This window comes from Grampus griseus (genome assembly GCF_964374135.1).
Source record: "Grampus griseus genome assembly, chromosome: 1".
NCBI classification, from domain to species: Eukaryota; Metazoa; Chordata; class Mammalia; order Artiodactyla; family Delphinidae; genus Grampus; species Grampus griseus.
Window position 1 is genome coordinate 162,926,360 of NC_139017.1, and position 26,150 is coordinate 162,952,509.

The 26,150-nt window shown below is 56.8% G+C and overlaps 3 protein-coding genes across 5 annotated transcripts in view; 1 reads left to right on the forward strand and 2 right to left on the reverse strand.

Annotated features, from left to right (window-relative positions):
- Positions 1-404: 404 nt before the first annotated feature.
- UBXN11 (UBX domain protein 11) lies at positions 405-18,290 on the forward strand (the record flags this gene model as incomplete). The annotated part of the gene is made up of 14 exons (XM_082672798.1): positions 405-475; positions 1,221-1,249; positions 1,823-1,921; positions 4,364-4,464; positions 4,907-4,961; positions 5,428-5,504; positions 7,394-7,502; positions 14,675-14,889; positions 15,185-15,262; positions 16,195-16,312; positions 16,437-16,540; positions 17,765-17,838; positions 17,913-18,053; positions 18,134-18,290. 14 exons carry the CDS (start codon positions 405-407, stop codon positions 18,288-18,290), a joined length of 1,428 nt encoding a protein of 475 aa, XP_082528924.1.
- A 677-nt stretch (positions 18,291-18,967) lies between these two features.
- On the reverse strand, positions 18,968-20,464 carry SH3BGRL3 (SH3 domain binding glutamate rich protein like 3). The gene is made up of 3 exons (XM_082674257.1): positions 20,293-20,464; positions 19,541-19,708; positions 18,968-19,427 (listed from the first exon to the last, which is right to left on the reverse strand). Exons 1-3 carry the CDS (start codon positions 20,458-20,460, stop codon positions 19,362-19,364), a joined length of 402 nt encoding a protein of 133 aa, XP_082530383.1. The 5' UTR covers positions 20,461-20,464; the 3' UTR covers positions 18,968-19,361.
- A 1,257-nt stretch (positions 20,465-21,721) lies between these two features.
- The window catches only part of CEP85 (centrosomal protein 85), a 32,761-nt gene continuing 28,332 nt past the window's right edge, over positions 21,722-26,150 (reverse strand). For all 3 annotated transcript variants that reach the window (XM_082680969.1, XM_082680970.1, XM_082680971.1), the window contains 3 exons: positions 25,160-25,267; positions 23,780-24,005; positions 21,722-23,388 (listed from right to left, as the gene is read on the reverse strand). In XM_082680969.1, coding sequence (XP_082537095.1) covers positions 23,228-23,388; positions 23,780-24,005; positions 25,160-25,267 — 495 coding nt within the window. In that variant the 3' untranslated portion in view covers positions 21,722-23,227. The remainder of the gene's footprint in view (positions 23,389-23,779; positions 24,006-25,159; positions 25,268-26,150) is intronic.

Consider the following 26,150-nt stretch of genomic DNA (forward strand, 5'->3'; position numbering starts at 1 on the left):
AGATAGACAGAAGCCCCAGGCCTGCTGGGTAGTCTTGTGCCAGGCTTGAAGTCTGGGGAAGTCCCAGGCTTCCGGCCCACCTCTGCACCCCATCCTACCCCCATCGCCCTTTCCCAAGCACTGCTAGGCCAGAGACCTCCAAGAGCAGAGCAGAGAGCTGGATATCCAGCAGAGCAGGTGGACATCAAGCATAGGGATCCTGAGGCCAGGCCGCCTCCAGAAACTTCTGCAGAGGCAGTAGGAAGAAGTGAGGGGTGCCACTCCCTGGACAGTGCTCCCTCCTGGGAAAAGTAGCCAGGGCAGAGGAAGTTTCAGGCCACTCCCTGGTCCTGAGTGACTGTCCCCAAGGGCTAACTTCTTTCTTCTCAGGGAGTTCCTGACAGCTAGAGACTAGAAGTAGAATTATGAGCTCACCTTTGGCCTCCCTTGGCAAGACCCGGCGAGTGCCTCTGCATTCGGAGCCTGTGAATCCGGGGTAAGGAGCTGGCCTCGTGGGATCTTTGTGTCCATGCCCCTGCCTCCTCCCGGCTCCTCCCGTGGACTAGGAGATTGACTCCTAGTGTCCTGAGGAAAACGATAAGAAGTTATGTATCTCTCTCTGATCACCTTATCTTTCTCGAACCTTCTTCTGGGAGGCTCTCCATGTGTCTAAGCACACACTGGGCTGTGCCATTTAGCGAGGTGGCGGCATCCGTCTGTTTATTCACTGGTCATGAATTAGTTCTTCAAACACTGCTGGCCCACCTGTTCCAGGCCCCGCCGCATGCTGGGCTCTCAGTGAAGAGAATCCTGTTTGTTCATCTATCAGTTTCATCTTTTCAAAGCATTTTTTTACCTCTCTCCTTGCTCTTCTGAAGCCCACTTTGAGTCATTTGCATCATGGCCAAGGAAGTCCAGAGAGGTTAAGTGACAGGCCTGGGGTCCTGCAGCCATTTCAGAGCAGAGCTGAGGCTGGGCTCCTGGGCTTGGGGACTCTTGTAATCTTCTCTCCAAGGCTCTGCCCTTCAGCTCTTCACCATCCTTCTTTGTTGGGAGGAGTCGGACACCCTGAAGCCTGCCCCTTGGCTCACCCCTGGGCCGGGATGGGATTTGGGGGTGGATGTCCTCAGGAGACACCTTCTTTAGGATTGATGGGGGACCTGGTGCCAGAGCCTCCCCCGAGGGCAATCCAGGGGGTCCTAACTTGTCTGTCTTCCTTCTCCTTCCTGCCCCATTCCCAGGAGGCGAGATATAAAAATGTACGGAAATGGTAAGTGTGGGCTCTGCCCTCGTGTCCTCCTCATGTCCTTGCACTTGGGCAGATGGAGAGAAAGAGCGTGATGAGCTCCCGTCAGCCAGAGTGGCTGGCCAGCTGCAGTGCTATCTGCAGCTCTCGGATTTGGACACCCCACACCCTTAGTGGAGATGTCATCACTAACATTTGAACCCCTCCACTCACCGTGGGGTGGGCCATGAGGGGGGCAGACCCCAGCCCTCCTTCTCCGACAGCCACCTGCAGCCCATTACAGCCTTTTCTCCCTGAAGCCCAGTCCTCACGTTGCTGCCCTGCCTCCCGCAGGCTCAGACCTTTGCATCCCAGCCCTCCTTTAGCCCCCACCGTGGTGCTGGCATTGGCCACCCAGGTCCCCCCAGGGAGCCGGGTTGGGAGAACTCCAAGAAGAGGCCTGTTCTGGTTGGATCCTTGCTCTCCAGCGTCCCAAGTTTTCTATCCTCATATGCTGGGGGACAGAGAACAGGCTGCTTCATCTTGACCAGGGCCCAGGGCCCCCATTTCGCCTGGGCTTCAGCCCCAGAGCAGTGACCTGGGCATCCCTGTCTGCAGAAGATGAGGTGGACGTGCTGAATGACGCGCACGGCTCAGAAGAAAGGATCTCTGTTCCTTCCTGCTATGGTGGCATAGGTGCCCCTGTGAGTAGGCAAGGTGAGTGCAGAGGCCCGAAGGGGTCTGTGTCCCTGGCAGCAGGAGAGGCCCCGGGGAAAGGGAGGCCCTGAGAGGCATGGCACCTTCTCCCACCTGCTGGGTCAGAGGAGCTGCTTCTACTCCTGGCTGACTGTGGCCCTGGGCCTGCACCCCAGACCTGTTCAGGGCCTGGCTTGGCGTGAAGCCACACGCAGGTCCGGCCGTTAGCTCAGGAGGTCTGGCAAAGCCCCAGGGCGGGCTGTGGCTGGCACCTCTGGAGTACACCTGGCTGGAATCCCCATCAAGAGTGATGTCAGTGGCTCTAGGATTCAGGGTCCAAGAGGAATGAAGGGCCTGAGGGGGAAGCTCAGCCTCCGGGCATCTACTTCCTCCTTCCGCAGGGCTCTGGACAAGGCCCAAGTCCCCTAGACAGTCCCCCTAGCCTGACGCACACCATCCGCCAAGGGCTGTGGCAACACTGCAATCGTGGAGGTGCGCAAAGTAGGATGGGGCTCACTGGGGCGGCTTCCCAGAGGAGGTAGGACTGAGCAGTCCTGCGCACAGGGGACTCATGGGCTGGCAGGGTGAGCTGTGTGGTGCACTGGGCAGGGGCAGGGTCTGAGCTGGGAGTCTGGGGGAGCTGGGGATGAGGTGAGAGTTTTCCACTAGCTGTGATATCTTGGGTAAGCAGCTTCCTGTCTCTCTGTCTCCGTTTCTGTCTCTGATCCTCCACCGAATGCCCCCTCCCCTGTACAGGTAGGGAGGGGTTGAGGTGGAAAAGGAGACCGGAAGAGCCCGGCCCCACAGCCATTCGGTCACAAAGCCAGGATCTCCATCACCCCAGGGGGGATGCTTTCAACAGCAACCACAGAAACTGGCTGTTCCCCAGGTCTCTCTGCCTCTCCCCCGCCACCACCCCTCAGCCCGCTCTCAGCCAGGGGTTGCCCCTGCCAAGCTCACAGTCAAGGGCTTGCCTGTCCTGTCTCACTTCTCTGCAGGGAAACATTCCACACAGTTCCCTGATCCCTCTTCTCAGGACACCCCGGGCTCTTGGCCTCCATAACACGGCCTCCCTGCCATCCTCCTGCCTCCTAGGCTCTTCCCTCTCGGCTCCCTGCCAGCTCCAGCTTTTCCATGTGATGTTCCTCCTGCCTGGGATCTCCTCTCTCTCTCCACTCTGCCTCAAACATGTGCCGTCATCCGTGTGCTGACAGTTCCCAAATGTCTATATATCAGTTAAGAAGCTTTTGACTAAAGTCAACGAAAACCCTGATTCAACCAAGGAACATCAGGGGGCTTTATTATCCCACATACTAAGAAGTCCTAGGGAGACAACAGCTCAAAGACATTGTCAGAAGTTCAGGTTTCTCCAGCTTTGCACTGAACCATCCTTGGGCCTGTCAGCTCCACATGGTCACGTGGTTACAGCTACACTTCCGGCTTCACACAGAGAGAGACAACATCCAGGGGAAGAAGGGGGCCTGTTTCTTCCCATGTGTCTCTCTTGTTTTCTTTCACAAATGTTTTAATTTGAAAATTTGTCAGCAAACAGAAAAGTTGAAATAATAGTACAGCAAACACCCATACGTCCTCAGCCTAGGTTCAACAGTTAGTGACATCTTGCCATATTTGCTTTCTATCCATGTACACATATGTTATGAACACAAGTGTATTTTTTGGATGAGCCATTTAGAAATCAGTTGCAGATATCATGACATTTCAGCTCTAAATACTTCCCTTTGCATCTTCTAGGAGTAAGGAAGTACATAACCACGATGCTGTGATCTCACCTAAGAATATGAACAATCCAGTAACCCTCTCTAACATCCCAGTGTTCCAAAATATCTCTCATAGCTTCCCCCCCCGCCGCGATTTAGGTTCTGATTGAGGGTCATGCACTGCATTTGATTGTTATACTTCTTTAGAGCAGAATCCCTGCCTCTTTAAAAAAATGACACTTTTTTGAAGCGTCTGGGCTACTTGTCCCGCAGGATGTCCCCCATAGTGATTTGTCCGGTGCTGTTTAACTTGCTCCTCTATCCACCGTATTTCCTGTGAATTAGGGGCGAGATTAGAGGAGTGATTCAACTGAGAGTGAACATTTTTTTTTTTTAATATTTATTGGAGTATAGTTGCTCTAAGGGTGAACTTTTTGACAGCGTTTCAAGGTGATGTAACCCGTATGTTGTACCACTCCCTCGTATATACATCTTCGGTGCATTACAGAATCTCTGTGCCTCAGTTTCCTCAAACAGTTCATTTCCTCAGAAAAGCTGACATATGAAAAGTGTAGAACTGTCCCCATTATCTCGGTGGCAGCAGTTGTTACCACCCTTATTTCTGCTGCTGGGGAGCCCGCTACCTCTCCCCTCCCCTGGACCCCCCTTCCTCTCCCCTCCCCTGGACCCCCATACCTCAGCCTCAGCTCAAGGCCCAGGCTCTAGGACTTTGTCTGGTTGGCAGTCCCTGGGTACCACAACTCGGAGTTGATGGCCACCATGGCGAGGAAAGTGCAGGATCTGGAGCGGCAGGTGAAGGCCCAGGCGGATGAGATGCTCACCAAGGTGGGGCCCCAGGGGGGAGAGGGCCAGGGTCTGGTCTGAGGGGTGGAAGGGCCTGGGCTGGGGAGGCCAGTGAGGCTACTATTGCAATAGACCATGGTGGATGCGTTCTAGAACCATCTCCCTGAGCAAACCGCCCAACTCGAGGGCCAGGTCTGGCCCGGGACTGACCTGGGTCCCTGTGACCTGAGCAGAGAGGCTAGGGGTCTTCTCCACACCTGAGCAAGGCCCGTAGACCTCAGATTGGGTGGCAGCGGTGGCTGCTGAGTGCTGGGCACTTGGGGGTGCCCACCCCCTGCCCCCACCTCAGTGGGACCACAAGGGCCATCTGAGCACCGGAGCAGTGCCAGAGCGGGGCAGGGGCTTTAAGCCGGGTCTTCCCATCTGGAAGGGGCTCCCTTGGGCTCTGGGAACCACCAGGTCTGCTCCTGTCTCGTTGCTGCAGGATCAGAAGATACGGGCCTTAGAGGAGCTGGTGGAGACCCTCCAGGAGCACCAGGGTAAGAGGCCCTCTGTGGGCTGGTCAGCCCCCCTTTGTACCCCCTGGGCCGGCGACCTCTGGGTATCAGGGCTTCGAGAGCATCAAGCTGAGTCCTGTGGTGGAGTCTGGGCAATGGAGCCCAGAGAGGAGCAGTGACACCCAGGGCAGTGCCCTTCTGTGTGGGACTGAGTCCCCCGAGCGCAGCCCTAGCCCAGCCCTGAGCACAGGGCCTGCCAGCCAAAGCCTGGAGGAAAGGCAGCCCCGTCAGGAGCCTTGCTCGGTGGGCTGGTGGCCTCCCGAGAGTCAGGGCCTCCCCTCTCAAGGTCAGGGCGAGAGGCCAAGAGGTGCTTCTCCGGGGATCCCTCGAGTTCTCGTGGAGCAGCTTCTCCAGATGACCCTCAGGCCAAAGCTCTTGTCATGGCCAGAAGTGGCCTGGCAGCCTCCATGCGGGGGGCACAGGAACCCCTCCCCGTCTTTTCCTGAAGGCACGGTGACCCTGCAGCGGCAGGAGGAGCTGGAGACCACGTGCGCGCAGCTGCAGCGGCAGGTCGGGGAGATGGAGGTGAGGGAGGTGCCGGCCCAGGGCTGTCTGCCCCCAGGGACTGGGTCAGAGCCCACCTCTCTGGGGTCTCCTCACCGCACATCCCACACAGGGGCCCGGGGCACCCCCCATCCCATTTCAGGCTTGGGCTAGCCCCTCCCCCTTCCTCAGTGTCGGCTTGAACTACTCTCCCCTCCAGCCACGGGGACCTGCCTCTGCTTCTTTGACCACATCAAGCTCTTTCCCACCTCAGGACCTTGGTCCGTGTTGTTCCTTCCACCTGAAATTTCTTTTTCTACCTTCCCCTGGCGAGTTTTCACTGATCCTCAGTCTCAAGTCAAGGTGGGAGCCCTTTCCCAGGGCAGGTGCTCCACTCTCTCTTCCTCTGGGGACCGTGGACCCCACGAGGGAACGAGGGAGGGAGCACTTTTCTCCTGCTCGTTGCTGCACGCCCAGGACCTGGCAGGGGCCTGGCTGTGCGTGTTTACTGCATTGGTCATGGCCATTCCCTGCCTCTGGACGTGGCATCTCACTCACCCAGTGTCACCTTTGTTGCCATCGTTCACACAGCAAGGCTTGAGCTGGAGGGACCCCAGGCTCAAGGGAGGGTCCTAGGCATGCATACATCCTCAGGGCCCCCCACTGCCTCACCGGCCCCACCAGGGGTTCTAGCCTCCTGGGGTTCTAGCCTCTCCCTCTCCACACCGAGTTGCTTTCCAAAGCCCCAACCTAATTTAAGACCACAGACGCAAACCCCCAAGCAGCAGCTGCAGCTGAGGGCCCTTCCCACCCAGGCCTGTGCATACCCCAGGGCTGTGGGTAAACAGCTGCTCCCTGAGCGGCCTGCTAGGACTGCCGGCAGCCCGTGGGGCTTCTCTGAGCAGCTGCCACAGGAGTCAGGGCTGCCCCCTCAGGGCAGAGGGCATTGGGGCTCCCACGTTCACGTTGTTCACACGTTTATTGCTTCGTTAATTTAGCAAACTCAGACAAAGTACCTCCTGTGCGCCCGGCACCCTGCCAGACACTGGGATGCAGAGAGGGTCCCTGCCCTCATGGCACTGACAGTCTAGAGGGGACACACATAAACAAGTACACAGGAAGACACACAAGTATGGAATATGGTGAAATATTTAAAAGGGTAACACATTAGAGACTAGCTGGGACGTGGGCCACTCCCCGCCTTGGGAGGTGGGAGCAGGGAGGCATGACTGTTTGGGCCAAGTTCATTTTGAGGTGCCTGTTGGACATCTAAGTGTAGATGGCTAGAAATTTGAAACTGGAAAAGAAGAACATATGTTGCAAGAGATGAAGGCAGAAGTGTGCCCGCTGGGTTAGGCAGCAGGCAGGTTGCGGTGGCTGCTTGTTAGCCGTTGCAGTCAGTTGTGGAGATGGAAGCCGGGCTGGAGTGGGTTGAGGGAAGGAGTGGAGGTGAGGAAGCAGCAACAGGAAGCATAGACAACTCAGAAGTTTTCCTGTGGCAAAGGCGCTGGGCGGCCAGCCCTAGAGAGGCCACGTGTGGGACATGTGGGGGGACATGTCCTCTCAGACCTGCAGAGCAGGTGTCCCTTCCTCTCCTCCCACTCGGGCCAGACCCACATGGCTCCCCGCCGCCATAATGGCTGACTTACGCGAGTTCCTACTTGTGCCAGGCCCTGTGCTAAGGACATGACGTGAATTACCTTAGTGAGTCCTCACGAGCTTCATTTTACAAGGAGAAGCCTGAGGCTCTGGGAGGTGAGGTGGCTTCCCAAGGCCACAGCCAGGAAGTGGCCAAGACCCCCGGACCCATCGCCCCATCCAGTGGGCTGGGAGCGGAGGCCTGAGGCTGGGGGCTGGGCTGATGCCGCCTTTTCCCCTGGTAGGGGCTGAGCTGACAGTGCCCCCGACATCTCCCTCTTCTCTCCCCACAGCGGTTCCTCGGTGACTACGGCCTGCAGTGGGTGGGTGAGCCCATGCATGAGGAGGACTCGGAGGATGGCGAGAGGGACTGGATGACAGCCAAGAAGTTCTGGAAGCCAGGTAAAGTCGGGGTCCACCCTGGACCCTCCTGCAAAGGGAATTCCCCTACAGCTCCCGATGGCCCACAGCTGTCCAGAGGCCAGCTCATTCATGCCCCTTCTCCCAGCACAAGGTGCCCCAAGGCCTCCCACAGCTTGCCACTGACACGGGAGCAGGAGGGAAAGGCCTCAGCCTCCATCCCTGACCACCTAACCCTAGACTCTGCCTGCTCATCTTTCTAAGGCTCCAGGGACCCAGGGATACAAAACGTAACAAGACTTCATTTGTCTCAGGCACCATAGTTTACAAAATGTCACCCATTTAAAAGCTGTGGCCTTTAGAAGCAATCCCCCTGCTTTGGAAGCTGGCCCTCAGGCCAGGGGCTTGGTCCCCTCTGTGGACTCCCTTTCCAGGTTCATTTGTAGCAAACTATTGAAATCTACCTGCGTCTCTGGGCCTCCACCACGTTTTATTTTTAACTCAACTGCTAATATCCCGAGGGATGCACTCCAGAGATTTGGGGCCATAGAACTGGCTACTTCCTTTATATATATATATATATATATACTTTTTTTTTTTTGGCTGCATTGGGTCTTCGTTGCTGTGTGCGGGCTTTCTCTAGTTGCGTTGCGGCGAGTGGGGGCTACTCTTCGATGCGGTGCGTGGGCTTCTGATTGTGGTGGCTTCTCTTGTTGCAGAGCACGGGCTCTGTGGCGGGCGGGCTTCAGTAGTGGCTCGTGGGCTCAGTAGTTGTGGCTCGCAGATTTTAGAGCACAGGCTCAGTTGTGGCACATGGGCTTAGTTGCTCCGCGGCACGTGGGATCTTCCCAGACCAGGGATCGAACCCATGTCCTCTGCATTGGCAGGCAGATTCTTAACCACTGCGCCACCAGGGAAGTCCCAGAACTGGCCACTTCTGAAAGCTGGGTCCATTCCCTTCAAAGAATGGAGGTCATTGCCTGGAAGGTAGTTCTCCAGGCTCTGTTGGTCACACCTGGGTCCTGATCACCACCGCCTAACCCAGGTGTGACTTGGGTACTCAAGTTCCGTTCTCTGAGCCTTCAGTTCCTCGTCAGTAGATCAGTAGCTCCTCATCAGTGTATTCTTTCCCATGGAGTTACTACGAGTCAGTGGGTTGGACGCAACACCTAGCACTCACCTCGCATGTCATCAGCCCCGCAAGTGGGAGCTCTCATTGTTTTCCATGGTCAGAAGGCAGTGGCAGTCTCAGGGGAACATGAGCTTGGCTCCCAGGGGACTGTTTGGAAGACAACTGTACTTTCTTAATTTCATAAGTTTCCTGCTGGGTAAAAACCCAGACTGGAAACATGAGAGTCCCACCTGCTGCACATTGGCTAGCTCCCCCTAAATCTCAGGGGAAAACCCCCTCACCCTTGTTTCAAAAACATCACTTTCCATTTGCACCAAATTTACCACTTTTAAAGCATTTTCACAAATAGCCTTGGCACAGGCCAGGGGTTATTCCATTTTACAGATGGGGAAACTGAGGCACTTAAGCAGTCTGTTGAGTGAAGGGGGCAAGACTTAAGGCTGGGAGCCCACTGGGAGATGGTTACAGTCATCCAGGCCAAAGATGAGATGATGCCCAGCATAAGGGTGATACTGGTGGGGCTGGTGAGAAGGGGCAGAGCAGAGAAATTTAGGAGGGGAATCCATGGCCTTGGCGATTGCTCGAACATTGGGGGGGCGGTGGGAGGAACCTGGGATGACCCTGGGGAGCACAGCTGTCAGGGAAGATGTCCCATTTAGGACACGGCAAAGCTGGGGAGCTGTATGGCACCTGGGCCATGCCAGGAGCTGAACCCTGGGCTGAGTGCTATGGGAAGTTCTCCCTGGGTGAGAGGCGAGACCCTGCTAGGCAACTGCCAGAAGCTGTAAGGATGTCCCTTCCTGGGGTCCAGGGCCAGAGGCCTGCCAGCACTATGGACACACGCACGCACGCATGCACGCGCTCACACACACACACACTGCCCCTGTGCGGTGAGCTGGGCTCAGGCCTCATGTGGCCTTGCTGACTAGTTGGAGGGCAGACTTCCTTCTGGCCAGTGGGGGCCTCCCTGCTCCTTTGGGGAAGGGGTGAGACCAGACAGCTGGTTTCTGGACCTGGTTCTGTGGATTCCACCCCCTCCTCCCAAAAAGAGAGCAGCCCCCAACTGCTCTGTGGTGTTTGTTTTTGCTCAGAGTACGGCTGTTCTCAGGCCCCTTGTTCTGAAGCCTGGCCACAAGTTCCTGATTTGTGTCTTTTTCTTCTTTTGCCTTTTGATTCTTCAACATGGAGGGGGCTCAGTTTAGCTCTTCTGACAGATGAACAACATGTTTTTCATTTCTAGCAGCTTTTCCTCCTGGGACTGCTCGCCCCCCTTTCCTGGCTTTTTCCCTTCCTCTCCCTATGGCCTTGTCCCCACGTGCCAACCTGCCCCTGCCCCAAGGGCCCTTGGGTCCATGAAGCCAGCCTCTGGCTGACCCTGATGCTCTGGCTTGTTTCTCTGGATCTCCCTCTGTTGGGTACCACTCCCCACAGGCCCTGGGGCAGCAGGCCAGTGGGTTGGTGAGCTGGGGCATCTGTATTAGGCAGACTGGGGCTGATTCAAACATTCTAGAGCCTGGGACTCTTAGGGAGGAGGGTCAGTTGGGCCCATGAAGGGGCTCAGGGGAGAGGAAGCCTTGCAAGGGCTTGGCCTCAGGCCAGATCATTCACCCCTTCCCACCAGCATGTTGAGTAGCAAACAGGATGCCGTGCCAGGTGCTTCAGGGTATGCGGAGACATGAAAGGGACAGTTCCGGCTCTGGTCCTACCACCTTCGGGTCAGGTGTTGAGCCTCAGGGCTGAGAGCTCCAGCCAACTCTGAGCTCCCCCCACCCTTCACCTCTGAGCTCCTCACCCCCCCCACCCCTCATCAAGTCCCTGCCCTCTCTCTACATCTCCCCTTCCCACTCCCAGCGCCCACCTCCCCAACCCTTTTCCCCAAGCCCAGGCTCCGGCATCTGTGTGGGAGCCTCTTCCCTCCCCTGCTCAGGAAGCCAGGCTGACTCCTCCATGGGCTGTCCCTGGGCTGCCCTTGGGCCCCTGGAACTGGCCTGGCCTAGACCCCAGGCAGGCTGGACTCCTGCCACCCACCCTCCCACTAGCTCGGTCCTGTGCTGTGTCCCCCAAGTGCCTTGCCCCCTTTTCTCCCCTCCTGTGAAGCTCAGCTCAAACCCCACCTGCTCTAGCACATGTGCGTGGAGTGCCTGCTCGGCGCCAGGCACTGTGCCGCCCTGCAGCTGCCCCGGGCGCGTAGTTAGGGGCTCTGCGTTGCAGTGAAAGCCTTAAAGGCTCTGGCTGAAGAGGGGGGCCTGGGTCAGATCGTACCCTGTGTGGGGAACCTGCCTCACCTCTGAGTCCACATCCTCATCTGTGAGGTGAGGAGATGGTACGATTGACCCCTAGGCCCTGAACTGAGAGCACTGAATACCACAGTGTAGAGTACGTGGAGTGTTCTCTCAGGCGGACATGCGGTCGGTGAATGATGACCATGTCCATTTACTGCTCCGCCCCTGCTGCGCTCCAGAGTGCCAGCACAGGGCGCGACCCGAAGGCCAGGGCACGTGCACATGCAGGCGATTCGCAGGCATTGCCTGGGTGCCCTTGGCCTGGATGGTCAGAGCCCCCTGGGACGATCCTCTACAGGATGAGGTGGGGAAAAGCAGCGTGATGATCAAAGCAAGGGCCAGAGAAGTCAGCTCCTGCCGAGTCACAGGCTGGCTGTGGCCCTGGCGGTGACCAGACTCTCGGAGCCCGTTTTCTCCCCGCCGGCTCCTCTGAAGAGCAGAGTGAATGTAGGTGAAGTCCCCAGAGCAGGGCCCGGCGTGCAGGTGGGTGGAAATAGCAGGCCTGTTTCCTTTCAACAGCCTTCGCCTGCGGTGCTGGGACGGGCCAGCTGGGGCACGTCGGACACTGCCAGGATTTCACGGCAGCAGGTTGTCCTCCCGGTGAGGGTGCGAGGGGCCAGCCCAGGGCAGGCTCACCACTCAGCTGCGCTAGGGGCAGGGTCTGGCCCTCCTCTGGGCCCTGCAACCCCACAGTGGCACTTAACACATGCCACTGTCACTCTTTGTCACCCTGTCTCCTTCATTCAAGTATGAGCCTGAGGAGGGCAGGACTCTGGGCATGGGCGTGGCTATGCCGCTCAGAGCCTGGCAGGGCACGGGCGCTGCGGACGTACTTGCTGGATGGCGGGGTGGTGGGGTGGAGGGACGGATCCAGTGCGTCTTGAGCACCCACTGTGGGCCAGGCCCAGGGCTGGCTGCTCTTGCCTGTGTTCAAGGAGTGACCGGTGTAGCTGGAAAGACCAATAAGCAAACAAAATGACAGCAGCCTGTGATGAGGGCCAGGAGTGGGCCCAAGGGCTCCAGAAACCCAGGAGGAACAGAGGCCCAGGCTCAGGGGCAGGGGCTCCGGGCAAGGCTTCTCCACGGAGGTGGTGAGAGGGCACCTGAGCCCTGTGATGATCAAGAGGGTGGGGTGTTAGTGACAACAACAGCTCTGTCTGCCAGGCACTTCCTGTGAGCCTCACAGCAACCCTGTAAAGTGGGGCTGTTATTGTCTTCATTTTATAGAAGAGGAAGCTGAGGCCCAGAGATGTTAGCCCATGTGCCCGGGGTCACACAGCTTGGAAGTGGTAGCCCGGGCTGTATGGCTTCAGAGTGTGAGTGGGGGAGCTTGTTGAGGGCAGGCTGGGGAGCCAGGGCTCTGAGGGTCTTGGGAGTTGGGCCAAGGAGCTTGGACTTGATCTCCATGCCTGTTCACTCCCCTTTTAAATAAAATCATGGGCTCTCAAAAGTTGGATGAGGCCTCAGAGATGATCTCCCTGCACTGTACTCCTCCTTGGAAAGGAACCCCAGTGAGCAGTATCTGAAGAACCAACACTGAGAGGCAAGCCTGCGTGGTCACTGAGGACAGAGGCTTAGAGTCACCTGGGCCCTGCAAGCTGCGTGACCCGGGGCATGTCACCTTACAAGGCCCAGTTTCCTCATCTGTAAAATGGGAGAAGACGACCTGCCTCTTGGTGCTTGGCATAGTAAATGCTGAGTCATCATCACAGTCAGTTCACCCCTGGATCTTGCGGGCAGGATGAAGATTTCTGTTATCTACCCATTCCCTGGAAAAGAAAGCTGCAGCTCAGAGAGGAAATGCCTCACTTGACCTCTGACCTGCCTCATCCCATGTGACGTGGCTGCACGGGGCCAGGCTTCTGTTGAGCACTCCTGGCTGTGAGGTGGCGATGCCAGGCTCTTCCTGCCTTATTCTCTTAGCCCTGGTTTGTCCAGAGCGGCGGTTCCTTCTCCCGGGCCCCTTGTGTCACCTCCATTCTGCTGCATCTGATACCTGCCAGGCCCACCCTGCTTTCACTTCTCCACCCCCGAGCCCTGGCTGAGAGCCTTCCGGGCTGATTTTCTCCGCCAACTTTCCTTTTCTCTTTCATTGCTTCTTGGCATCCTCCCCTGGGTTTCCACCTGCCCCTTCCCCTGTCGACACCTCAGCTCCCTGAAAAGCCCAGTCCCCAGGAGGCAGCTGGATTAGCAGTCCGCGCGCCTCTGAGTCGTCCTGTTGGCCGTGCTGTGTGGCCTGCCTTGGCCGAGTCATGTGACTTTCTAGGCCTCACTTTCCCATCTGTAAGAATATAGCGATGGGGGCAGATGTTGACAGTGATGAGCTTTTCTGCTGTTATTTTCAGGTTTACCTGGGTGTTCTGAAAGTACTTAGTTAGCTGTTAAAGGAAAATAGTGTCTCGATATTGTTCTGGCTCATATCAGGGATATCCAGGATGTTCTGTGAGTTTTTCTTGGGACTCTCAGGGACTCCAGGGGACCCCAGGAAGAGGGGGGCGCAGGTGCAGCCCCTGCAGCAGTAGGAGATGTAGGGGAGAAGGGAAGGCCAGCTGGGGCCTACCGTTTCAGCAGCCACAAAGGCAACAGGAAACAGGGCCGCCCACATCTGTACTTCCCCGGTACGGCCATTGCACCACTGTGGGGAAAGGAATTGGGTCCCCAGAGTCCTGACCCACATCCTGCCTCAGCCTGGCTGTCCTGGTGAAAAACAGCTTCCAAGAAGGCCCAGAAAGTCACCAGTGTTTTATAGGGTTACACCCTAGTAGATGACTTAGTTCGGGGCAAGATCCCTTCAGGACTGAGAACAAGCTCCTGGCCTGTCCCCCGGCAGCACCCCACCTGCCCTGTATCCTTTCTGCTCTGGCATCTGTCTTGGCTGCCTCATCACCCCACCTGCACCCCGTGAACCTTATGAGCAGCTCTATGGACAACACATTTGTCAGAAGAGGAGGCCAAATACATGTGCAACCCAAGGTCTCCCATGTCCTGTCCAGCAGGTGTCCCGACCCTCACCTCTGTCTCCTGATGGTGCAGATGGGTGGAAAGAACAGACTCCAGGGTCAGTCCCCTCTTCTAACTTGCCAAGTGGCCTGAGGCAAATCATTTTTCATCTCTGTGGGCCTGTTTCCTCATGTATAAAATGGAGATAAATAACCCCTGCTGCGTGGCCTCTGGGTTGGCCTGAGGTCCATTTGTGCACAGTAGAGCTGGCAACAATAACTAACACAGACAGATGCTTGTTGGAATTCTTACGTGGTCATCTTGGACCCTCACAGCCATCCTGGTCCTATCATCGTCACCTTCTAGAAGAGAATGCTGTGGTGCGGAGCGTTAAATGACGTGACCAAAGTCACACAGGTAGAAGTGGAGGAGCTGGAATTTGAGCCCAGACCGCTGGGAACTCTGCACTGTGCCTTTCAGCTGCTAACACAGTGCCTGGCACATCTGATCTGGGATCTGATCCCGCTCTTGCCACTTACTGTGTGTGTCCCTAGGCCAGCCGTTAACCTCTAACCCTTAGTTTCCTAATATGGAAAATGGGGATGTTTATAGTCCCTACAGCATAGGGTTGGTATGAAGAAATGGGATAATAGATGTTAAAACCCTAGCACAAAGTAAGTGCTCACTAAAAGACAGCTATTATTATTATCTAGTGTTAGCTGTCCTTCCTCCTCCCCAGGTGGTCACTTAAAGAGATGCTAAGGCCCCTGCCCAGCATAGGAGGGGGCTGTGGAAGCCAGGGATCTGGAGCACACAGCAGCCATGAAGAGAGGCTCATGGGTGTCAATCCTCTTTGCCAGGAGACTCACTGGTACCCCCCGAGGTAGACTTTGACAGGCTGCTGGCTAGCCTGAAGGATCTCAGTGAGCTGGCGGTAGACAGTGACACCCAGCTGACACCAATGCCCAGCAGAGTGCCACACTGTGTCCTTGAGCCCATCCCACTGAAGCTCTACCGGAATGGCATCGTGATGTTCGATGGGCCCTTCCGGCCCTTCCATGATCCCTCCACACAGGTAGGAGTGATGGGGAGGAGAGACAGGCCTGTGCACCCTCAAGCCACTGTGGTGGCCCACCCCCTGCTCACCATTAGTTGGAGATGATGGGCCCAGCTCACCCCCAGCACCCAGGCTCATGCAGAACCTCCAGAACCGCCCCCCCCAACCATGTCCTGGGACTGTTTCCAGAGTCTGATCCAGAGAGTAATTGGCCCCACGATCCCGGGGCCCAGAGCCTGCCATCTAGACAGGAAGCAGGGTGTAGGGCACTGCACAGGGCCAGCCAGGCCTCACCCTACCTCTCCCCCTGCAGCGCTGCCTCCGAGACATATTGGATGGCTTCTTCCCGTCAGAGCTCCAGCGGCTGTACCCTGACGGGGTCCCCTTTAAGGTGATGGGCTCTCCTCAAACCACTCACTCCCAGTGTGGGGATTTTGGAGGGGGTGGGAATGCTTCCTCAGGCATCACCTAGGGGCACTGCCCCACCTCAGAGACCCCAGTCTGATGACCTCCAGAAGGAGGGTGAGCCTGAAACGGGGCTGGGAAGGGAGCGGGAAGGCTGCCGTAGCCATACTTGCTGCATCAGCAGTGGGGAAGGTATGTAGCTGAACAGCAGGCAGCGCCCCCTTCTGGCATCCTGAAAGCAGAGCCCTCAGCTGCGTGGCACCACTGCCCCTCCTCCCCAGCATTCAGGACACCTGGACAGCCTGGGGAACGTGAGGAGTCCACGTAAAACTGTCCTGGCTCCCCCCAGAGGCTCCTGGAGCCTCCTGGTTGGGGTGGAAGGTAGTGCCATTGGGGGGCAAACGTTGGGACTAAAGGACTTGAGATGGAGCCGGCCCCCTGCTGTGGGGGCAGTCGGCAGTGAGATGAGGGTGCTGTGATGGGAGCACATGAGGCTGTGTCCCAGAGGGTGGTGCGTTAGTTCCACAGTGAGAGCGTGTGAGGGGGAAAATAGCGTGAGTCACGACCAGGGGTGTTTGAGGTAGTTCATGCCAAGCAGGGCTTTGCCCTCTCCTAACACCCTCATCCCTCCCCTCCTGGTCTGCTCCCGAGAGGGACTCTGTGAGGAGGATGTCAGTACTGTGGCTGCAGCTGGAGTGATGAGGGGAGCTTGCAGGAAGAGCAGGGCTCAGGTGGGTGGGAGCAGCATGAACTGCAGCTCTCCTGCTCTTTCCCAGGGCCTCGGTTTCCTCATCTGTAAAATGGGGATTGCATCAGACCATCCCTTGGGCCTATTCCTCTGTTTGGGCAAGTAGGGGTGGGCATGGAGCTCAGGGCTGAAGAGCTGTGCCAGCCGCTGTTTCCCTTCCTTCTTGACAGGTGAGTGACCTGCGCAATCAGGTCTACCCAGAGAATGGGCTGGACCCGTTCCCTGGCGAGGGCCGAGTGGTAGGCTGGCAGAGGATTCGAAAGCCCTTGGACAGGATGGAGCACCCAGGTGAGCTCGGCCCTGAGGCTGAGCCAGGTGGTGGGGGCACTGTGCAGGACAAGCTCCAGGTAGCCTCCTCCACCATCACACACAGTCTCTGCCCCGGCCAAGGCTCCCAATGCCCTCTCTGCAGGCTCCAGGATGACCGCCGAGAAGTTTCTGAACAGGCTGCCCAAATTAGTGATCCGACAAGGCGAGGTGATTGACATTCGAGGCCCCATCCGGGACACCCTGAAGGTGAGTCCAGCCCTGGCTCCCCCAGCCTTATTGGCGGGGTAGGGGGGCGGGGGGGCGGCTTTACCATCAACCCTGGCCCAGCCTACCGGAGCAGCGGCTTACCTGGAGGCTCAGGCTTGAGGGCCCCTGAGGATGGCCTGGATGGAGAGATGAGTTCCTCAGAGCTGTTCCCCTGTCTCCTGGAAACGATGGAGCTGGTGAGCTCTCAAGACTGTCTCCTGGTCTCTCTGAGCTGGGACCAGAGAGCAACTGGCCAACGCAGGAGTGTGGCTGTAAGAGTGGGAAAGTCGGGAGTCTAGGTTGGGGGTGAGCCCAAGTTCAGGCCACCCTCTTGAGGTCCAGACCGAAATACACCTTCCTGGCCTTCACAGGTCTCATCATCCTCTCTCCTCACTCACTATCCTGCTACTCCTCCCTCGTCTCCACCTGTGAAAGATACCAAACCCCTTTCCCAGGACTCTGCCTTCACCACAGGTGGCCAAGTCCTGTCAGATCTGTCTATCCCCAGAACTGCTCCCGAATCCATCTCTTCTCTCCATTCCCCCCGCCCACCATCCTAGCCTAGGCCCCAGAGTGTCTCCCAGACAACTGCAGTGGCCCCTCACTGGCCTCCCACTTCCACTCCCGCCCTGCCAGCCATCCTCCCCCAGCAGCCTCTGTGCTCTTTTAAAAATGCAAATTGGATCCTGGCTCTTCCCTGTTGAAACCCTCCAGTGGTTCTTAGGTAAGGCCTGTCATTCCTTTCTGGTCCTCTTGCCACCTCTAACCTTTTCTTTTTTCCAGTCCAACCTGGTTTCCAGCTTCAGCCACATGAATGCTGACACTTTCTCAAATATATCACCTCTTCTCAGAAGTCTTCCCTGACCTATGCTCTCTGGAATATCCTTGCCCCCCATCCCATTTCTAAGGACTCCTCTTCATCCTTCAGTCACAGCTCAAGTGTCATTTCCCCAGGGAAGCCTTCCCTGGGGAAGCCTTCCTAGGTTAGGCACCCAGCCTGGTCACTGTGTGGGGTTCTGTCTCCCCCACTAGAATGAGGGAAGGGAACGATGGGGCTACCTCCCAAAGCTTCCCTTCTATTTCCTCTCCTTGGGCCCCCATTTACACAGAATACCCCCTCCTGCTTTGGCTCACTGGTCTCATCCATCCCTGGTCAGGAGAAGTCCCCTGTAGGGGTTGGGGGGAGAGTGTGACCGGCAGGGCCCAGGGCTCTGTCCACTCCATCGATGCTGCCCATTGTGTGTCCAGATCCAGGAGATCGTGGTGGAGACGCCTGCCTTGGCTGCTGAGCGTGAGAGGTGAGGGCAGAGTGGAGAGGTGAGGACCCTGGGACTGGGCTACCAGGGGGTATTGACGGCCTCTGGGTCCACAGGAGCCAGGAGTCTCCGGAGTCACCCGTGCCCGCGCTCTCCACGCTGCGCATCAAGTCTGAGAATGGCGAGCAGGCCTTCCTGCTGCTGATGCGGCCGGAGGACACAGTCGGTGATGTGCGCACCCTGCTTGCACAGGCCAGGTGGGCGCGGGGCTCAGCTGGCGTCCGCAGCGGGGCTCTGGCCCCACGACCCGGCCTGATTCGTTCTTCCCTGTCCCCAGGGCCGTGGAGGCCACCACCTTCGAGATCTTCAGTACGTTCCCGCCCACAGTCTACCACAATGACGCTCTCACGCTGCAGGCCGCGGGCCTGGTGCCCAACGCCACGCTGCTGCTTCGGGCGCGCCGGGCTCCGCTGCCCGCCCCCGGCCCCGAATAAAGCGCCCACCCCAACGCCGGCTGCTCTGCGAGGCTCTCTTGGCAGGGCAGCCCAGCAGCACTAGCTCCGCCGAGGAGGGCGCGGCGCCGCCCCTCTGTAACTCGAGCCCCAGCTGGCGGGCCTGGCCGCTGGGTCTTTGTCTTCTAGGTTCCTCTTTCTGCCCAGAAGGGCTAAGCTGCTCCAGGGGAGAGAGGGCCCGCCCCAGCCCAGCGCCTCTTGTACCAGTGTGCAGATCCCTGCGCACAGACACGCGCAGGGCCACAAGCACGTGGGGACACTTCAACACTATGCATCAAAGCCACTGCCCCAACGCTGACAGAACTGCATCTGGGCACCCACTTCCATGACACACCCACACCTAGCCGAGCTGTTGGGACACAGGCAGGTGGCCACGAGGCACAGCCGCGTTACTGACTGGCATGCAAACGTGCAGTATACACCAAGGTAATGGACACCATCACGTGCATGTGCACTGGAGGGTGACCCACCCACACTCTCTAGAAACCGTTGGTCCACACAGGTATGTGTGTGCTGGACATATATCCAAACACACGCACTGTCAATCGCACAGAGAGGTGCCACACGGGAGCACAGCCTCAGCACAATCACATCTACCAGACTTGCTCAGAGCAGGGACCCAGGATGTCCACGCCACACCAAAGACAGGATGCCAATGGAATGGAACATTTAATTGTTTCTGCGGTGCTCCCGGATGGGGATTGCGGGGCCTTTGGCAGAGCCCTGGCTAATGGAACCAAGAAAGGTGCCTATCAGCCAGTGCCAGGCAGGGTGGCAGCCTCAGGGCCAGGCTGAGGACAACCAGCACTTGGGCTGTTGCTTAAGACAATTTCTGAGACTAGTGGGTAAGGAATGTTGCCTTTGAGACTAGTGGGTAAGGAATGTTGCCTTTGAATAGAGAAGAGGGAGCTACAGTTAGGGGAGGCGGTAGGTCTTGGGTTGGGGGGAGGGGCTCCAAGGTCGGAAGGTTAGGAATAACGGAGTTGTCACAAGGTCCTTCATGGGTGATGGCTGGGGGGAACGTGGTGATGGAGTCCAGGGGGCTGACTCGGCTCAGGCCAGTTTCAGGAACTCCTGCAGTGTGTTTTGCTCCACAGCCTCCACGAAGAGCTCATAGTCCTGGGGGAGGGGACAAGAGGTGGTCACCTGAGTACTGGTGCTTTGTCTCAGGTCTGACTCTGGCTGGTATCCTCCTACAACACTCCCTCCATCCCCAACCCCCAGGCCCATACCCCACAGTACTGGTCCCCGTTGACAATCTGGGGTGGGGTGGCCTTGGGGTTGCCCGCCAGGGCTCGCATCTCATCCCGCAGGGCGTTGTCTTGGGAGATGTCCACTAGCTGGTACTGGATGCGCTTCCCATCCAGGATGCGGGTCACCTCGCTCTGCTGGGACTTGATCTGGGGGCAAAGGGCGGGCAGGGGTTAGTGAGCAGACTAGAGGGTTTATGGGGGGAACCCTGGGCAGAAAAAAAGAGAGTGTGGCCAGGAGCTTTTGTCCCCCTGTCGCGCTCCACGCCCTAGGGGAGGGTTCTGGCCACTAGGAGTTGGGAGGAGGAGTCAGGATTGTGGTGGTGTGGAAGGAGAGAGGGACCACCAACCATGAGGAGGGGAGTCAGAGTGAACATAAGAGATAAATTAAGGGTGGGGAGAGCCAGGAGCTCGGCAAAGAGAAAGCAGGGCAGGCCTGGGTGGAGACGGGTAAGGCGCCACCTCCGCCCCCAGGTACACACACACACACACACACAGTGGAGGAGAGGAAGGGCAAGATAAGGACATGGTCAAGGCTCAGCCTGATAGTGGGTGTGCAGACGACCCAGGATGCCCGAAGGTGGTGTTCAGGATGGGGCCGCGGAGCCTGCCCCCACCCAACTCAGGAGGCCGTGTCCAGCACCTCGCCGCCCCCGCCCTGGGGGCGGGTCCCAGGCGCCGGGTCCAGAGCAACAGGACCACCACCAGCGCTCTACCCCAGGGCGCGCACTCACTTCGCGGGAGCCGGTGACCGACGTGCTGTAAACGCGCAGGCCGCTCATGCTGCGGATGGGCCGACGGGCCGACAGGCAGACGGGGTAGTGGTGGCAGCAGCTGCACGGCCTGGAGACGAGGCCGCCGCGGTCGGGAGCGGTTTCCTTCCTGCTCAGCCCGCGAGTCATAGCTCTCGGGACCAATGGGCGGCACGGACAGGCGCGCGGCCGGGGCGGGGCCTGCGCGACCCCGCCCCACGCAGCGCCGGGCCCCCTCCCGCCCCCCTTGGGGACCGGGCGCACCGAGGACCCCTGTCCCACGCAGGGCCGCCCTTTTCAGCCCTCTGAGCTGGGGCTGACAGTGTGAGGCTGGGGAGCGAGCTGACGGCAGGAAGGGCCGGGGAGGGCGTGGGTGAGGGTTTGGCAGAGGCCTCCCCTTCAGCCTCGCGCGGGTTTGCTGCACCCAACTAACTACCCACCCCCGGTGCCACGACAGCGCTGCTCCGCTCCGGGCTTTGAAGTCTTGGGCTGTTTTCAAACCTAAAGTTCCCCCGCTAGGGAGCTTCGCTTCACGGGATGCCCCCCGACCCCAACACGCACACACTGCCCCAGGGGCCACCCACACGTAGCTAACCCCGCGGCACACCACAGCACGGAGGGGCTCTGATTAGAGATTTCCCCAAAGTTCATGTCCGCTCAGATCGGCAGGTTTAGACAAGTGAGGGTGGTGGCAGGAGACGGGGCCACACCCTCACAGAGCCAGATGGAGGCCAAGGTATGAAAGAGGTTTCTAGTTCTGGACTGGGTGGAGGTAGAGGTTGGTGTCAGGACTCCTGAGAGTCTGGGCCCTTGTTAAAGATACACTGCTGGTCTTGGGGTGGCCCCAGCCCCACCCCAACTCCTCGCAGAAGATGGCACAGGGTGCAGAGGAAGCAACCAGCCCAACATTGGACCCCCAGCCATCTGTCTGGGGTTGGACATGACACCCCTCATTAGTCCTCGCAGGTCCAGGGCTCCGAGAACAGCCCAGGAAGACAACCCTAGCTCCTGGAGGCAAACACAGAGTCCTGCCTTGCCCTGGGGAAGCCACTTCCTTACAGCAACCCACAGGCAAAGACTTCCTCCTCAGAGGATTACTGAAACTCAATGACAAACTTGCTCTGTGACTCAGGGCAGCTTCACCCAACAGAAAGTGCTGTGGGAAGAGATCTTATCTGTCCCCACAGAAAGACAGAGGAGCAGAAGTGGTAGAAATAGACTTGAGGCTGGACCTGCCAAAGTTCCCTCCTTGCTGCTGTTTGGAGAACTTGGCTAAACACCCAGGCTTTGGCTCCAACAAGCCAAAGTGAGGGGTGGAGTACGAGCTGATGGTGATGGAAAGCAATGGGAAACCGAGGAGTCTGTTAAATTTTTATTTTGTAATCAAAATAGGCAATACAAACCAGTTGACATAACAAGGATTCATATAAATAACTGCTTATAAACTTTATGAGGAAAAATACCCGTGAGCATGGTGGCTGGGCTGCCAATACAGGGTGGAGACCAACCAGGCAGCTCTGCCTTTAGGAGGCAGGAGCCCAGAGGCTGAGGGGATGGCTGGGTGGGGCTGCTCTGAATGGAAGGGATAAGTCACTCCATAAATAAAACACAAACTTGTAAAAACACTTATGAAGGAGTCTCATTCAGGCCAGGAGTGAGGTCCAGGATGCTGCCCTGCCAGCCCGAAGCTTAGCAAGAATCTCCCAATGGCTGGCTCTGGACTCCTGAACTACTCAGTGCTCCCCCTTCCCCACACACAGCCTGGCTTGGCCTGGCTCCAGATCTAGAGGAGGCGCGGGGCTGGCCCAACAACCAGATACAAACAACTACCAGATGCTCCCTCAATGAGGAGGCAAGAGAAACCAGAAAGCAGAGGGTCCAAAGGCCCCGGAGAAACAACGAAAAACACTGAAAGTTGTACCTTAAAGCTGACCTGTACTGGGTACTCTGAACTCTCAAGGAGCCCAGAGCAGGAAAGGGAAAGGACCCCCAATCCCAAACACAAGAGAGGCACAAATCAGAAGGCCAGGCACTGGCCCCAGCCCCGGGGGGAAGGGGGTGAGCAGCTTGATAGTTGCCCTGCGGTATCCTGGGGGAAAATCCTGCCCAAACCCAGAACCATAGAGGAGTGAGTTTGCACTCAAGGGGGCTACCTGGCCAGCCTGAGAACAAAGGAGAAAGGGCTGTGCTAACCACACGACCAGGGCCCCAAGGGCACAGGGCAACTAGAGTGGGGTCTCCTGTAAACGGGCATGGTAGCACAGATGAAGAAGCCCTGGTTATAATCCCTGGGCTCCCAATTCTAGTTAGTACTTTGCTAAGGAATAGATCACCCTGAGGCATCTATGAGAACAAGAGCCCTGAGGAAGAAGCAGTGGGACTGGGCCTAGGAAAACCCAGAGCCAGCTCAGGTCCCAGGAAGGCTGGCACATGGGGCCTGAGAATTCTCAAATGGCCATTGTTACTGGTACTCAGCCTTTCCTGGCCCCTCTAAGGAACTCTGGGCATCAGCACGACCAAGGTATGGAGTGGGAATGAATGTGGAGCCATCCCAAAGGATGGAGAAAGGAGGTAAGCGGCCTGCTTGCCTTTGACGTCAGCCAGCAACTGGGAACAGTCTGTGAGGACTTCCCAGTCTACCTGCAAAAGTTAATTATTAACTCACCCTCAAAGGGTGAATCAGGATGACAGGACAAATGCAATCCAACAAGGCAAAGCCAGAGTGGGGCAGGGCAAACAAAATTCTCTAATCAGCCCTTGGCCCCAGATGCAGCGCATACCTCCCCTCCATCCCTTCTCTCTGGGAATAGCAGCAGACAGGAGGCAAGAGATTGTCAGGGCAGGACCTGCTGGACCGGGCTCTCAGCAGACCAGATTCTCCCTTGGGGAATACAGCCTGTCCCACCCCCAGCATTCCTCACTGTGTGACACAGTTTTCTCCCATGTCCTGGGCGTATCTGTCTGACATGGTGGTCCTTAAGTCCTCGATGTCACGGCGTAGCTGTTGAACCTCTTCTAGTTTCCTCCTGATCACATCCGGCTTCTGAAAATCTAGCTGAGTCCCTGCGTGCTGTGTAGCTGGGGAGGAGAGCATTTCGAGAGATTATTAGTAAATCACTCAGGAGACACTTTCCTGTGGAAAGCGCAGTATGGATATGCAGTGCCATAAGGCCTGTGGTCTTGGAACATGGCACTTTTTAAAAAGCACCTAGGAATAATGGGCTGAAATCTTGCTGCCTAAGGGCCACGTTTGTGTTTGTCCTTCACCCAGGTACCCCATAAGGATGCCTGTTTCCAAAACAGATTTACTGAACGTCTACTTTGCAAAACACATAAACTCCCAGAGGGTGGTGACCAGGTCTACGGAGCCCAGTTCACACATTACCAGTAATGATGGGAAAGGTAGATAGGGGTGAGAGGAGAATGAAAGCCACTCTCTCCTGGGTCCCAGACTGGCCTGAGGACTCACAGTGAATGCCCAGGAGCAGGGAGAGACTGGGGTCATGCCCCTGGGCCCTCTGGGTCACAATGCTACAGACAGCCTGCAGATCTTGAAGGCAACGGGCCAACTCCTGATGCAGCTCAAATGCCAGCTGGGCCGTGTCTGATGAAGATGGGGACCCTGATTGGGCCTGGCGCAGGTGTTCTTGGAGCGTCAGATTCTTCTCAATGAGGTCCTGGTTCTGTACTGAAAGCTGAGCAGACAGAGAGGCGAGCACATTAACCCAGGCCCAGGGAAAAGCAGAGTATCTGTGCATGAGTGTGGATATATGTATATATGTGCGTGGAGGGGAAGCTATGAGTCAAAGGCGATGTCCCCCCTCCTTGCACTCCCCTCTTCCCCCTCAATATCAGGCCTAGTTTCTCCTGCAGGTAGGTTGGGCCCACAGGGCTGCAGCATTGGAGGGGAAACTGCACCCCAGCAGACTGAGTCAGCAGCCTCCAGGTTTCTGTTCAGGAACCAGAGAAGATACTCCCGCCCCTCGGAACTCTATCTGAAGCCAGTCCCTCAGCCAACTCTGTTAGCCAGGCTATCAGAGAAGGTTTAACGTGAACTGTGAAATCTGAGGAGACACTGGTTTCAATCTCTCCCTGCCACCCTGACAAAAGTGGCCACCAGCCAGCCGGATCAGAGTGTGTCAGAGGAATAAAGCAGGCAAGAAAGACAACAAGACAGCTAGTGGCCACTGGGTGGGTTGGGACGAGGCAGGGCTGAAGCAGCTGGGGACCTGGAGGACATAGTGCTGAAACGTGTCCTGCCTTTTCAATCCTTCACCTCAGTGGAGTCAGGCTTCACTACAGAGATCAGCTATTTACGTCTATCTGTGTCTCTTTCCCTCCCTTTCCCAGAACAGCTTAATGCACACTCCTTCCCTTCCTACCTCTATTCTGTTTTAAAGACACTGAATAGACTTTCTCCTCCAGTCCCCACCCTTCACCCACACTGGGCCATGTGACAATCCTAGTTCTGGGAGACTCCTTCCTCAGCACTTGGGCAGTGACCTTGGCCGCCCCCTGCCGACAACTCTGTTTACTCCATGAGGATCACCAAACCTTCAATCTTCTTGAACCCTTCATCCCCAACCCCACAAACGTGTGGCTGTGGGAATACAAAATAAGAGAGAGTGATCGTCCATATCCAAAAAGCATGCCTGGGTAATTATGGCCACTCAAAGGCTTAGGACCTCTAATATAAAGGATGATGCAATGTCCCTTCTTACTCCTCTGCCAAAAAAGCTTAGCAGGGACCTCCCAAACGTGGGGGCTCCGGTGGGAGAAGGGATCGGGAGGATACAGAGAAATCAGGTTTGTAAAGACAGTACCAAGAGGCCTAGCTGTTGCTGCTCACCTCTTTCACAGCTGTGCGCAGCTGCTGCAGGGCTGTCTCCCTCCTTTGGGCCTCCTCTTTCAGGGCCTGGCTTGTTCCTTCTTCTTGAGCCACTTCCTGCTCTAGGCTCTGCATCCCATGGCAAGGAGGGTGGGAGAACACATCAGGGGTAACAAGTCTACTTCAGACCATATCGCCTCTGGTCTGGACTATATACATAGTAAAGCTCCACCCTGCCCACACACTGCTGCTAAGAGATTATTTTACAACAGCCCTGGTCTGTGACTTCGCATCAAAACCCTTCTCTAGCCCTTGACCATGTAGCAATAGAGGCCAGCTCCTCAGCAGGGCATTCTAGGCCAGTCTGGCCCTTACTTACTTTTCTATCCTTATCTCTTTCTACCCTCCACACAGCCTCTACTCCAGTCACACTGAACGACTAACTGGCCTTCATCCCCAAAGGTTACAGTTCCAATACTGTTGCTCACTCCTCTTTCCCCTTTGCCCAGAATGCCCCTCTGCTCTGCCAGAACCTTCCTTAATCTGCAAATTAGCTCCAATTAATCCTAATATTGCCCTGCTACTCATACCTCCATCATGGCTCATGAGTACATTTGTTGGCTGTGCACATGATTCCTCCCTCCACTAGACCATAACTTTCTTGAGGGCAAGGAACGTCCATTGAGTTGAGTTCAATTATTTATCGGGCAATTACTGTTGACAGGCACTGGGGATACTAAAAAGAATACCAAACAATCCCTGTCTTTGAGGAGCTCACAGCCAAATGCCCTTGACAATACTGTATATTAAATGTTTTTGACAGAGATGAGAAGGGGTAGAGAGAGCACTCTCTCGGGCACCTAATCTAGTTATAATGCGTGCGTGCGTGCGTGCATGTGTAGGGGTAGTCAGGGTCAAGAGAGGGAGGTATTTATATTTGTTATCTTCTGCCTCTCATTCTGGTTCATTCCAATTTCCCCCCCGTTTTGAAACTGACTTGAACAAATAAAGT